Source organism: Anomaloglossus baeobatrachus, chromosome 3 (genome assembly GCF_048569485.1).
Source record: "Anomaloglossus baeobatrachus isolate aAnoBae1 chromosome 3, aAnoBae1.hap1, whole genome shotgun sequence".
NCBI classification, from domain to species: domain Eukaryota; kingdom Metazoa; phylum Chordata; class Amphibia; order Anura; family Aromobatidae; genus Anomaloglossus; species Anomaloglossus baeobatrachus.
Window position 1 is genome coordinate 312,880,205 of NC_134355.1, and position 14,676 is coordinate 312,894,880.

General features: G+C 44.8%; 1 protein-coding gene across 1 annotated transcript in view; it reads right to left on the reverse strand.

Annotated features, from left to right (window-relative positions):
• Window positions 1-14,676, reverse strand: part of RFX6 (regulatory factor X6) — a 343,542-nt gene that overhangs the window by 126,780 nt on the left and 202,086 nt on the right. The window contains exons 7-11 of the mRNA XM_075338312.1: window positions 14,278-14,385; window positions 10,548-10,625; window positions 10,333-10,446; window positions 10,208-10,257; window positions 2,168-2,327 (exon numbers count right to left, since the gene is read on the reverse strand). Coding sequence (XP_075194427.1) covers window positions 2,168-2,327; window positions 10,208-10,257; window positions 10,333-10,446; window positions 10,548-10,625; window positions 14,278-14,385 — 510 coding nt within the window. The remainder of the gene's footprint in view (window positions 1-2,167; window positions 2,328-10,207; window positions 10,258-10,332; window positions 10,447-10,547; window positions 10,626-14,277; window positions 14,386-14,676) is intronic.

Genomic DNA, 14,676 nt, shown 5'->3' on the forward strand with positions numbered 1-14,676 from the left:
TATTCTCACCCTTGTCTACTGCCTGACCTTGGTTGATGCTAGACTGTATGGGCTCCTTCCGGGTATGAGTCATTTCTGTCATGTGGTAGGGGCATGTTAGAAATGCAGCCCATATACAGTTAGGTCCAGAAATATTTGGACAGTGACACAAGTTTTGTTATTTTAGCTGTTTACAAAAACATGTTCAGAAATACAATTATATATATAATATGGGCTGAAAGTGCACACTCCCAGCTGCAATATGAGAGTTTTCACATCCAAATCGGAGAAAGGGTTTAGGAATCATAGCTCTGTAATGCATAGCCTCCTCTTTTTCAAGGGACCAAAAGTAATTGGACAAGGGACTTTAAGGGCTGCAATTAACTCTGAAGGTGTCTCCCTCGTTAACCTGTAATCAATGAAGTAGTTAAAAGGTCTGGGGTTGATTACAGGTGTGTAGTTTTGCATTTGGAAGCTGTTGCTGTGACCAGACAACATGCGGTCTAAGGAACTCTCAATTGAGGTAAAGCAGAACATCCTGAGGCTGAAAAAAAAGAAAAAATCCATCAGAGAGATAGCAGACATGCTTGGAGTAGCAAAATCAACAGTCGGGTACATTCTGAGAAAAAAGGAATTGACTGGTGAGCTTGGGAACTCAAAAAGGCCTGGGCGTCCACGGATGACAACAGTGGTGGATGATCGCCGCATACTTTCTTTGGTGAAGAAGAACCCGTTCACAACATCAACTGAAGTCCAGAACACTCTCAGTGAAGTAGGTGTATCTGTCTCCAAGTCAACAGTAAAGAGAAGACTCCATGAAAGTAAATACAAAGGGTTCACATCTAGATGCAAACCATTCATCAATTCCAAAAATAGACAGGCCAGAGTTAAATTTGCTGAAAAACACCTCATGAAGCCAGCTCAGTTCTGGAAAAGTATTCTATGGACAGATGAGACAAAGATCAACCTGTACCAGAATGATGGGAAGAAAAAAGTTTGGAGAAGAAAGGGAACGGCACATGATCCAAGGCACACCACATCCTCTGTAAAACATGGTGGAGGCAACATGATGGCATGGGCATGCATGGCTTTCAATGGCACTGGGTCACTTGTGTTTATTGATGACATAACAGCAGACAAGAGTAGCCAGATGAATTCTGAAGTGTACCGGGATATACTTTCAGCCCAGATTCAGCCAAATGCCGCAAAGTTGATCGGACGGCGCTTCATAGTACAGATGGACAATGACCCCAAGCATACAGCCAAAGCTACCCAGGAGTTCATGAGTGCAAAAAAGTGGAACATTCTGCAATGCCAAGTCAATCACCAGATCTTAACCCAATTGAGCATGCATTTCACTTGCTCAAATCCACACTTAAGACGGAAAGACCCACAAACAAGCAAGACCTGAAGGCTGCGGCTGTAAAGGCCTGGCAAAGCATTAAGAAGGAGGAAACCCAGCATTTGGTGATGTCCATGGGTTCCAGACTTAAGGCAGTGATTGCCTCCAAAGGATTCGCAACAAAATATTGAAAATAAAAATATTTTGTTTGGGTTTGGTTTATTTGTCCAATTACTTTTGACCTCCTAAAATGTGGAGTGTTTGTAAAGAAATGTGTACAATTCCTACAATTTCTATCAGATATTTTTGTTCAAACCTTCAAATTAAATGTTACAATCTGCACTTGAATTCTGTTGTAGAGGTTTCATTTCAAATCCAATGTGGTGGCATGCAGAGCCCAACTCGCGAAAATTGTGTCACTGTCCAAATATTTCTGGACCTAACTGTAGTCTAACATCTATAACATCTACCAAGGACAGGCAGCAAACAGGGGCGGGAATAGATAACAAGACCCGACCCACCTATTAGATATTCTGTAGCTGCTATCAATCAAATAGCAGTACATTTCTGTAACTTTACTTGCACATATTTGTGAAATAAAACATTGAATGTCAGAACAAAACGTATGATTAGATTCAGCATTCTAGCGCCAGTAAAACACTGACTTTATATATGAAAATCCTGATGGTTGGTTGTCTTTAACAGCTAATACAGATTAAAATGTTTATGAGTGCATTGGTGAAATTATTGAGCATCAGCTGGTCATTTGTTTGTGAGTGGTTGGTGAAGCATAAACCTTCTAGCTGATGTGCATGCCTATTTTTTTTATAGTGACAATATACTTACTTGAGCCAAATGCAAGAATGAAGTCTGCCTTTTTAACGATGACACAAATCTTCGGACAATTGGTAATTTCTTGTCTGAGAGACATTCTGGAAGGTTTTCCAATGATGAAATCACCCACTGTTCCCAGTGTTTAGCAAAGTTTCTAATGTCTGCTAGTAAACTAACAAACCAAATTAGATTACTAAAATAAGGTAAAACGTATATGAAGATGTTGTAGGTCAATAGTTGTTAACATAAAAGACATGAAAACTGGTAAGTAAATGTAAATAAAGAAATTACACTATTCTTCTACATTGTTTTTAAATTCATCAAGACGTAATTAACAATTGCTTTCTCCTCCAGTGTCTTTAAATATGTGAATAACCACTGGTGATGACAAAATCATAACAGATCTAATATGGACAAAAGTAAAATGAAAGGTCAGTGTACTAAATCTGTTGCTGTATTGCTATTTTCAGAACGCATGCTTTGCCTATGGAAGTTGGGTTACACAAATACCGTAGGAATACTACACTGTTGTGAATGTTAGTTATGTTTTGGCTGCTTGGAGGCTCCCTCTGGTGGCCAGGAATAGTTTGGGCTTGGACCAGGTGTGTTGTGCAGTGGGTGTTTCCTTTGCTAACTCTCTGCTTATTTAAATCCTGGTCTGATTGCAGGCTGTTGCCGGATGTCAGTTGTTCTTTGTATCTCCAGCCTGCTTAATCCTGCTCTACACCACATCTTCCCAGATAAGTGCTTGCTCTTTATTTATTGTCTGGTTCTTTTGTTTATCTGGGTTTGTCATTTGCTGTGGTTGGTTTCAGTTTATTTGCTTGCAGGAATTTTCCCCCTTAGTGGATTGTTGAGGAACTCCCTGCAGTTCTGTGTGGAGTATAGCTCCTTTGGGTCCATGTGTTTGTGGCTTGTTGACTTTGTTATGATTCTTGTTTTCTGTTCATTGGTATGACAAGGGCACCTGGTATAGGACGGAGTTCAGATCGTGCGATCTGAGGGCCTTTTTGTACTATCAGGAAGTTGGTATTTTGCAGGGTTTTTCTCTGGCCACCATCAGTCCCTTTCCTGTCCTTTCCTATTTTAGTCAGTGGGGGCCTCACCTTTTGCTAATCCTGTCATCTATCTGTGTATTGTGTTTTTCCTATATCACCGCAGTCTTTGAATGTGGGGGGCTTGCTATTCTTGTCTATTTTCTGAGGCAGAGAGTTATTCATCTTTCCTACCTTTAGGATAGTTAGTTCAACGGCTGGGTTCGCGGTGCACAGGATGTTAGTTCACCCCTCGGCTACTTCTAGTTGTGATGGTTAGTAAGGAGATGGCGGCCAGATTAGTTGCCAATGCTCTTGTCACCTTTTGCCAATGATTTGTGGTGGTCTTCCATGGTTCCAGATCATAACACTACACTATACCGTGACATGCAATACTGGTAGTGCTAGTAGTTGGTATAGATCGGGGTGCTCTAAATACTCTGTGTTGGTTCCTGTACCACCAGTGTTCAAGCTAAATGTTCCACTCTCTGTTCTGTTACCTTCCCTGACACAGTCACCAACCACCACAGTCCCCTTGTAGCAGGCAGCAGACATCCCCCTGTACCTCCATTCTGTCTTCACGGCCACTGCAGTACCTATCATCCAGGTGCAGCTGACATCATCCAGCAACTTCCGTTCCATGTGTGCTGTCCAAATGATCCCCCGGCCAAGGTAACTGCATGGTTAAGTTTGCTTGAGTCCCTGTTTTGGAAAAGAAATCTCTCTCTTTTCCAGAACAAGAATTTGAGTGGAAATAACTGCCATGTTACTTTGGCTGGGAAGAACATTTGGATGGCACACATGGAGCAGCAGTTACCAGGCGATGCCAGCTGCAACTGGATGGTGGCCAGGAAGATGGAACAGACATTGCCGGGCGATGTCTGATGTGGACTGTGGTGACTGGGGGCTGTGTCAGGGCAGCCAACACAATAGAGATTAGGGAAAAATATGCTCAAGTCACCCATTGACTCTTTTTAGGCTGGGTACTCAAGTTAAGCATCTGAGCAGTCCAATCTGCTTGATTTGAGTAGCAAGCACCCAACCACTTTTGTGCACGCTCATCACTAGTTATGATGCATTTGTTGAGAATAATTGGACACACCCTGTACTTCTAGAACTCTGCCCAGGTTTCAAGTGCAAGGACAGGTATGAAAACAGCAAAAATCCTAACAGTTTTGTGCAATATCAAGTTGCGCAAACATTTTGCAACATTTCAAAGAGTCTTACTCTACTTTTCTGGCACAAATTTGCTTGATAAATAGTGCCTACTGTACTTGTATGACATTTTTTCCATAGACTTCAAAAATTGTCATAAAAAAAATCTGAACAAAAATACAAATGCCACCAAAAGCATTACAATTTGTAGAGAGCACCATAAAAATGCATAGCATTTTGTATACTTTTTAAAATGCAGAAAAACATTTCAAAGACTAGAAAAAAATTCCTATTCATTTCACCAGCCCCATTTAGATTAAAGACATTTCTTTATGTCTCCTACAAATCTGACATTTGAAACTACCTTAAGGTGTTGTCTACTAATCAGACAACACATGCTCCATCCCTATATTCCCCCCCCAAAACATAACAACACCAATACTCACCTACGGTGCTTGTGCCATTCCAGAACTACATATTTTGGTTATTGTGTGACATTATGTCATGAGATCACTGTGGCCAATCAGTGGTGCTTTCACTCTTCCCTCCTTTAGAAAAATTAAGATATCTGGAGTAAATGAGAGTGTAGGAGGGGAGAGCAAAGCTAGCACTGACTGGCTGCAGGGATTGTAGGACATAATGTCACACCATCCCCAAGAGAGACAGTTCTGGAACAGCGCTGACACCAGAGTTGAGTATTGGTGTTGTTATTTTGCTTGGGGGGGGGAGGACTGCAGTAGGGGTTGTCAGAATAGTTGACAACCCCTTTAAAGGAAATCTGCAAACTGGAAAACTGCTATTAACCTGAACCTGTGTAACGGGGTGCCAGGGGCGCCTCTGGGCTTGTAGTCGTGGCCCCTTCTGTCAGGCTTACCCCTGGCTCCGCCGTCACTATCGGGACGGGAGATGTCTTGGTGGGGCAGAGTGTGGTGGTGCAGATGTCGTCCGACGTATAAACACTCTCCAGGCATGGTTCGATGCAAATAAAAGACATTCTTTATTTCACAACTCTTTCCAAAAACCGGCAGTTACAGATGACTTCACGTTCTTTTCTTAGCTGGGGAAAGCCTGCCCTGACGTCTCCTCCAGTGGGGATGTGCCCGGCTACTCTACTTCACCTGGCTCCCACTTATGGCTACCCACAGCCCGGACCCACACCGGGACTGCTTCGCACTATGAGGTTCCGCCCACTCCTTTTCTCTCCGGCTTCCCTGTTCTTCCAGCTCCCTTCTTTCTTTCTTTCTTTCTGCCCACTCAGCTCCACACTCTGCCCCTGGCTGTTTCTTCTCTCCCGTCCCAGACACAACTGACTTCAACACACACACACTTCTCTCTCTCTAAGCTGCCGGCTCCTCCTCTCTCCTGCCCTGTTTCTATGGGGACAGCCGTCCCACCCGGGCTCTAGGGGAAAACCCACTGCACAGTAAAAACATGTTTATTAATAACATCAACAGTAACTACCCCAGAGTGAGGTATCTTCAGGGGGAAACTGCACCTCCTTGTAAGGGGTCTGCCCACCCCTTACATTCCTCCCCTCTTTGAGCCTAAGCCTCCCGGCAAGGCATAAATCTAAAACCACATGTAAAAACAAACAAAGTCATTTTAATAAAACTTCAAACATGTTCACCTTAGGGCACCCGCAAGGGGCACACCAGTCCAGCGCCCGGAGTCCCTCCTGGGAGCTCCCGGTCTTTGTAGACAAGGTGCCCGGAGGCCGTCAGCAGGCACTCCCGGTCTTTGCTGATCTTCTGCCCGGAGACTATAACAAGCGCTCCCGGTCTTTGAAGGCAGGCACACGGACACTAAAGTCTTCCTTAACAACACGGAGGGAGCCCCTGGCTCAGTCCAGCATCAGGCTCCTTCCGGGCTCCGTAGCTTGAACAAAGGTTGCAACTGTGAAACTTTGCCGGCTCCGTAACAATGCCGGTATTCAACACAAACATGTCCATAACCTCCGGTTTTGTATCTTCAACCCCCGACGGGGTGATGGGGACTTCCGCTGAGTCAGGGGTGACGGTTTCACTGGGTCCCACTCGTCTTCTTCTAGCTCCCGGGTAGGTTGCTCTTCCGGGGCCGGAACTGCTGTGTGAGTTGGAGGTCCCACCTCGACTGGCGGGGACACCTCCGGACACTGATATATAGTTCCCAGGACTTTGCTTCCCGGCTGCAGCTGTGCCCTATAGGTGGCGCGGACTTCAGTCGAGGTCTCGCCGGTCGCGGCATCCCAGGTAGTGACCCAGGTTACTTTGGTGGGCCGCTCCGGTCCTTCTGGCACAGCCGGTAAAATAAGGGTAAGTCCTTCTGCGGCCGCAGTCTGCTTCGGCCGTCCTCTCCCCCGTCTGATTTCTACCAGCGCGCCCACTGCAGCATGCTGTTTTCTCGGGGTCTCCATCTTGCTCGGAGTTAGCGTTTTTGGTAAAGGCGTCGGGGTCAGTGGAGATGCTGGAGAAAGTGGAGGCGGGCCTACTTTTCCCGCTCTTGGGTATACTCCACCCCCAGTCTCACACATCAGATCGACCCCTCCGCGGCGGTTCTTCTTTTTCTTCAAAACACCGCCCACTTCACATGTCTTCTTCGATGCCCTGGGGCCAGCACCTCCCCTCTTTGGGCGGAGTACTCTGAACTTCTTTTTCGGCACCGGCCAGCCCCAGGCTCTTCTTTTGGCGCCAATTCTTCGCGCGCTTTCTGTGTTCTCAAAGACGACGGCCATCTTGCCGCCATCTTGTGCCCGGTCCAACGCCTTAGGCACTACTTGGTCTCCTTTTTCTTGGAGCGGGTCCCCTTGCATATGATCCGTATCCTGCCGACTACGCCACATGTAACGGGGTGCCAGGGGCGCCTCTGGGCTTGTAGTCGTGGCCCCTTCTGTCAGGCTTACCCCTGGCTCCGCCGTCACTATCGGGACGGGAGATGTCTTGGTGGGGCAGAGTGTGGTGGTGCAGATGTCGTCCGACGTATAAACACTCTCCAGGCATGGTTCGATGCAAATAAAAGACATTCTTTATTTCACAACTCTTTCCAAAAACCGGCAGTTACAGATGACTTCACGTTCTTTTCTTAGCTGGGGAAAGCCTGCCCTGACGTCTCCTCCAGTGGGGATGTGCCCGGCTACTCTACTTCACCTGGCTCCCACTTATGGCTACCCACAGCCCGGACCCACACCGGGACTGCTTCGCACTATGAGGTTCTGCCCACTCCTTTTCTCTCCGGCTTCCCTGTTCTTCCAGCTCCCTTCTTTCTTTCTTTCTTTCTGCCCACTCAGCTCCACACTCTGCCCCTGGCTGTTTCTTCTCTCCCGTCCCAGACACAACTGACTTCAACACACACACACTTCTCTCTCTAAGCTGCCGGCTCCTCCTCTCTCCTGCCCTGTTTCTATGGGGACAGCCGTCCCACCCGGGCTCTAGGGGAAAACCCACTGCACAGTAAAAACATGTTTATTAATAACATCAACAGTAACTACCCCAGAGTGAGGTATCTTCAGGGGGAAACTGCACCTCCTTGTAAGGGGTCTGCCCACCCCTTACATTTGCCCGGCTCCCACACATTAAACATCGTTGCCAGGAGGAACAGAACTTTAATCATGTCGACAGCATTCTGAATTCAACAATGGGGCAGTGCCAGTGCGAGTTCAGTCACCACTCTGTGTATGGAGAGCTGTGGCTGTAATCACATCCCCGCAGTGCCTGTCAGCCACTCAACATTAGACCCTACTGTCAATCAGTGCAGGGGCCATGGTTACAGCTGCTGTTCACTATATACAGAGTGGTGATTGAACCCACTTCAGCGACTTTCCGGTGACTGAAACTGGAAAACTGCTGGGAGGATTAAAGTTTATTTGCACCCAGCAGTAAGGTTCCATGTGCAGGCGCTTTTCAGTTAAGAATGTTATTAACTTGCAGATTAACCCCATATCTGCAGCTTAACACTAGAAGTTTCAAGCTCCCCCCGAAGTTCCGAAAGAGGGCCAAATGACATACAATAAACTGAGTAAAACTAACTAGAAACTAAATGGCAAAACTCAATGGAAAACAACAACCTCCTGTGGTGCGACAGTAATGGCCTTAATTACAGAACAAAGATAGTGATTATAGGATGTTAGCTAAAATCCTTCAGGTCATTCGACCTGTCTCTTGGTTCCAAAGGTAGAAATGTTAAATGACCCCTCTCTTGGACTTCTAGTGTTAATAGCATTTTTCCAGGTTACAGGTTCCCTTTAAGGTATATTCAGACAAAGCAAATGTACCATATGGTTCTCAGTTGTGCCAAGACTTTCATGTCTAAATACCCCCTAGTAGAGGAAGTCGTGTTTTTTGTGAATCTTGTGAGTTTCATTAGAAGCACCTGAATGTTATTTACTCTTTTATTGATGGTAGAAGTAAGAAGCATGTACTGATCTCTACATGTTGAACTTGTTCTTTTTTCTTAACCCCTTAACGACCGCGGGCAGTAAAATTACGTCCTAAATGACATAATGTTACTGCCCGCGGTCCTCCGACGGCAGCATGCCGCGATCGGCGCACATCTCAGCTGATTTTCACAGCTGAGATGTGTGCCTGCTAGGCACGAGCAGAATCGTTATCTGCTCGTGCCGATTAACCCCTTATATGGCGCTGTCAATACGTTACAGCGCCATTATAAACGCGATTGCGGTAATGTTTCACTTACCGCCCGATACCGGAAGTCACGTGACGCGATCACTTGACTCCCGATAGTTGTCATGGTAGCACAGGGTCATGTGATGACTCCTGTACTACACCTGACTTGGTTTCACTTTCGCTGTGCCAGCAGCACAGCAAAAGAGAAAGACAGCGTATCTGCTGTTTACAGCCTTGTAGCTGTGATCAGCAGATACTGCAGAGCGATCGGAATGCTGATCGCAATAGCCCCCTAGGGGGACTAGTAAAATAAAAAAAAAAGTTAAAAAAAAAGTTTTAAAAAATTAAAAAAAAACAAAAAAACCTAAAAGTTCAAATCACCCCCCATTCGCCCCATTGAAAATTAAAGGGTTAAAAAAAATAAAAAATATACACACATTTGGTATCGCCGCGTTCAGAAATGCCCGATCTATCAAAATATAAAATCAATTAATCTGATCAGTATACGGCATAGCGGCAAAAAAATTCCAAACACCAAAACGATGTTTTTTTGTCGCCACAACTTTTGCGCAAAATGCAATAAGAGGCGATCAAAATGTAGCATCTGCGCAAAAATGGTACCGTTAAAAACGTCAGCTCGAGACCCAAAAAATAAGCCATCATTGAGCCATAGATCCCGAAAAATGAGAACGCTACCGGTCACGGAATATGGTGTAAAACGTGCGCCACTTTTTTCGGACAAACTTCCGATTTTTTTTTAACCCCTTATATAAAAGTAAACCTATACATGTTTGGTGTCTACGAACTCGCACTGACCTGAGGCATCACACCCACAGATCAGTTTTACCATATAGTGAACACAGTGAATAAAATATCTCAAAAACCATAGTGCTATCGCACTTTTTTTGCAATTTTTCAGCATTTGGAATTTTTTTGCCGTTTTCTAGTACACTATATGGTAAAACTGATGGTTTCATTTAAAATTACAGCTCGTTCCACAAAAAATGAGCCCTCACATGACCATATTGACTGAAAAATAAAAAGGTTACGTCTCTCAGAAAAAGAATGGCGAAAAAAAAAAACGGAAAGCGAAAATTCGGCCGGTCTTGTATTTTGAGACCCTCTTCTATAGTGGTTAGTAAATTCTAAAGCAAAATAACCTGAATTTTTCAGGCTTAAATAACATATTTAGTTACCAATTAAAACAAGAAGATTAAATAGATTAGTGAGCTGAAAGCAAGAGCAAAACTGTTATGTTATTTCACCTCTCAGGCATTTCCTGCATTGTTGCTGGTATGAGGACATCTGTGAGAACCTAAAGCAAATAGAAAAATATCCTTTACATTTTAAAATTTCCCATTGTTGTGTTTTGAAAAAGAATAAAACTTACCTTGTAAAGTATTGAGTCACAAACACAAAATATATCAATGAGAACTGGGTTTTCAAGCAAGGGAAGCAAATGGTCCGGCATGCCTTGCCAAAAATGTAATAAAAAGTGTTGGATCTAAAGAGAACACATACAGAAATGTATTTAGCCATGGAACAGAATGTCATAGAATAAGTAGAAACACATTTTAAAAATAATTGATCACAATGTACTAATACCTCCTCAAAATTTCCATTGATTGCATTATCAAGTACACACTGACAGTGAGTTTTGTACATCATGATGAGAGTGTCTACCTGTAAATGGAAATAACAATACAATAAAATAAACTGGACACTTTCAATAATCAATATGTAAAATAACATTTTGACAAGTGTCAAACATAGTCAAAAATAAAACTGCGATATTTTATGGACAAATTGAAAATTCACAGATTACAAATACAAGTACATGCATCTGTGTCTGAGATACTGATGTGAAAATAGCATTTATCTATAAAATGATGACAATTGGAATCACAATAAACTGCACAAATCTCTTGACATTAAGATAAAGTTATGGACACATTTATTATTCTCTATTTTCAAGACAAACCTTTGGAATAGTGTTGCTAAAATATCTAACTATTCACATATATTAAAAGAAATTTTTATCTCTCGTTTCTTATTGAGCACACAAGTTTCCTATTTTGTTCCAGTCATCAGACAAACAAACCAACCAACCCCTGTAAAGTGTGCTTTACACGCTGTGACATCACTAACGATATATCGTCGGGGTTACGTCGTTAGTGACGCACATCCAGCGCTGTTAGCGACATCGCAGCGTGTGACACCAAGGAGCGACGATCAACGATCGCAAAAGCGTAAAAAAAACGTTGATCGTTGACACGTCGCTCCTTTTCATAATATCGTTGCTGCTGCAGGTACGATGTTGTTCGTCGTTCCTGCGGCATCACAAATCGCTATGTGTGACACCGCAGGAACGATAAACATCTCCTTACCTGCGCCGACCGGCAATGAGGAAGGAAGGAGGTGGGCGGCATGTTCCGGCCCCTCATCTGCTATTAGGTGGCCACTTAGTGATGCCGCAGTGATGTCGCTATGACGCCGAACGCACCTCCCCTTTAAAGGAGGGATTATTCAACGGTCACAGCGACGTCGCTGAAAAGGTATGTGTGTGTGACGCTGCCGTAGCAATAATGTTCACTACGGCAGCGATGACCAAATGTCGCACGAACGACGGGGGCGGGTGCTATCGTGCACGACATCGATAGCCATGTCGCAGCGTGTAAAGCACTCTTAAATGTGGCAATGAAGAAAAAAATCCAGCTCACCCCTATTTAACTTGATTGGGAGTGAACCACAGCAGATCCAGCAAGGATTTCTCAGGCCAGAAAATAAACAAATAGAACAACAAATTTTCAGCGGATCCAGGATGGGTAAAGTATAAGGCTACATGCGCACGCTGCTTCTTTTTCGTGTTCACAAACTGCAGCCAAAACTGCAGCCAAAACTGCAGCCAAAACTGCACCTTGTCAGAGAGAGCCTGGAAATGTCACAAAAAATGTAGGTGCTTTTTTGGTGCATTTTTGCTGCTTTTTTGGTGCGTTTTTGGCTGCAGTTTTGTCAACAATTGTTTCATGTATTTTTCAGTTCAAACAAGCCCATAAAGCTTGTTGAATTGGAAAAAAAAAAAAATTAGAAATAAATAAATAATTAAAAAAAACGGCGTGCGGTCCCCCCCAATTTTAAAACCAGCCAGATAAAGCCATACGGCTGAAGGCTGGTATTCTCAGGATGGGGAGCTCCACGTTATGGGGAGCCCCCCACCCTAACAATATCAGCCAACAGCCGCCCAGAATTGCCGCATACATTATATGCGACAGTTCTGGGGCTGTACCCGGCTCTTCCCGATTTGCCCTGGTGCGTTGGCAAATCGGGGTAATAAGGAGTTATTGGCAGCCCATAGCTGCCAATAAGTCCTAGATTAATCATGTCAGGCGTCTATGAGACACCTTCCATGATTAATCTGTAAGTTACAGTAAATAAACACACACACACGAAAAAATCCTTTATTAGAAATAAAAAACACAAACACATTCCCTCATTACCAATTTATTAACCCCGACAAAGCCCTCCTTGTCCGGCGTAATCCAGCATGCTCCAGCGTCGCATCCAGCTCTGCTGCATGCAGGTGACAGGAGCAGCAGAAGACACAGCCGCTCCGGTCACCTCCATGCAGCTAATGAAGACAATAGCGCGATCAGCTGAGCTGTCACTGAGGTTACCCGCTGTCACTGGATCCAGCGGTGGCCGCGAGTAACCTCTGACAGCTCAGCTGATCGCGCTACAGCGTGGAGCCGGCGGCAGGAGCGTGGAGCCAGCGGCAGGAGCGTGGAGCCGGCCGGCGGCAGGAGCGTGGAGCCGGCCGGCGGCAGGAGCGTGGAACCGGCCGGCGGCAGGAGCGTGGAGTCGGCCGGCGGCAGGAGCGTGGAGTCGGCCGGCGGCAGGAGCGTGGAGCCGGCCGGCGGCAGGAGCGTGGAGCCGGCCGGCGGCAGCAGCGTGGAGCCGGCCGGCGGCAGCAGCGTGGAGCCGGCCGGCGGCAGCAGCGTGGAGCCGGCCGGCGGCAGGAGCGTGGAGCCGGCCGGCGGCAGGAGCGTGGAGCCGGCCGGCGGCAGGAGCGTGGAGCCGGCCGGCGGCAGCAGCGTGGAGCCGGCCGGCGGCAGGAGCGTGGAGCCCGGGACTGTCAGCGGCGGCGGCGGTGGCGGTGAGAGGGGTCCATCATCTCCCCTGTGCGGGGACCGCGGTACTTCGGGGAACACGGGGAGGACGGGACTATCAGCGGCGGCAGCAGCAAGAGGGACAAATCAATGTTTTCAGCTGCCAATGTCCATCCCCCTCTCGCTGCCGCCGCTGATAGTCCCGTCCTCCACATCATCTCCCCTGGGGACAGCGGTACTTCGGGGAACACGTGGAGGACGGGACGGGACCACTTGCCTGACCTCACTTCCTGACAAATCACCTGCGTTTTTGCTAGCAAAAACGCAGGTAAAAGGCAGGTAAAATGCACCACTTTTGATTAGCATGCATTTTTCCTGCGTTTTTGATGCCCTCATTGATTTCAATGGGTGACAAATGTTGACAAAAACGCAGGAAGAATGAACATGGTGCATTTTTTTTGTCACAAACTTTTGACAAAAAAAAACGCTGACAAATAAACTGCAGTGTGCGCATGACAAATCTGACTTCTCATAGACTTTGCTGGGAAGTCAGATGTCAGAAAGTTCTGCTGACAAAACTGCAGCCAAAAAAGCAGCAAAAAAGCAGCAAAAAAAGCAGCGTGCGCATGTAGCCTAAAACTTACTTTTATTAAATCATTTAAAATGCCGGTTCACAGGTGTTCCACGGAATACAGTCATCCTATGCATTTCGACATAAAAGTTGTATAGTCATGAATAAGACCATACGATTTTTATGTCGAAATGCGTAGGATGACTGTATTCCGTGGAACACCTGTGAACCGGCATTGTAAATGATTTAATAAAAGTAAGTTTTTTACCCTGTAAATGTGGAACCCAAAACTTACAAGTGATTTATAGAGGGATAACAATACATTGGGATCACAGGATCTAATCTCTCTTTTTATACACACTAAAATCTTGTTTGCTTTAGCAGCTGCTGCTTGACATTGAGTGCTGCTGCTCAGCTTATTTGTAATGAGAATACCCAAGTCCTTCTCCTGTTCTGTAGTCCCGAGTTTACTTCCATTTAATGTATACGCAGTAATAGGATTACTCCATCCTAGGTGCATTACTCTATATTTATCAATATTAAATCTATGAATCACCAGGCAATTTTTAATTTTTTAAATTAGCCATACATTTTGCTTTTTAGGAAGACTATGTTATAAAATCTTTACATGTTTAGAAATACATTATCTCAATTCTACCTTTTCTTTGGACAATGATCCTTGAAAAACAAGATGTTGAGCACTAGGAAATTCTGGAAGAAGTGTCCCAGTTTTCGAATTAAGAGAATATTTCCTAGTGAAGCCACCCTGTGAACACCAAAAGATATGTTTTCAATATAATCATAACTATATTAACAACACAAATACTTTTATTATATGCCACTGTAATACTCATTTCTGTATTATAATATTATTTTGAAGTATTTATATGTACATTTTCAAAATGAAAAGATGGGAAGAAGAATAAGTGTACTGATCCTTTCTTGGGATCAGCAACGTTTGTTATTCTCAAAATGAGTAAAGAATATTAAAAGCGTTTTAACAAATGTTCTAAAAATTATCCCTTTTATAGGGCAGCAGGAATAGACTAGCTGTTTT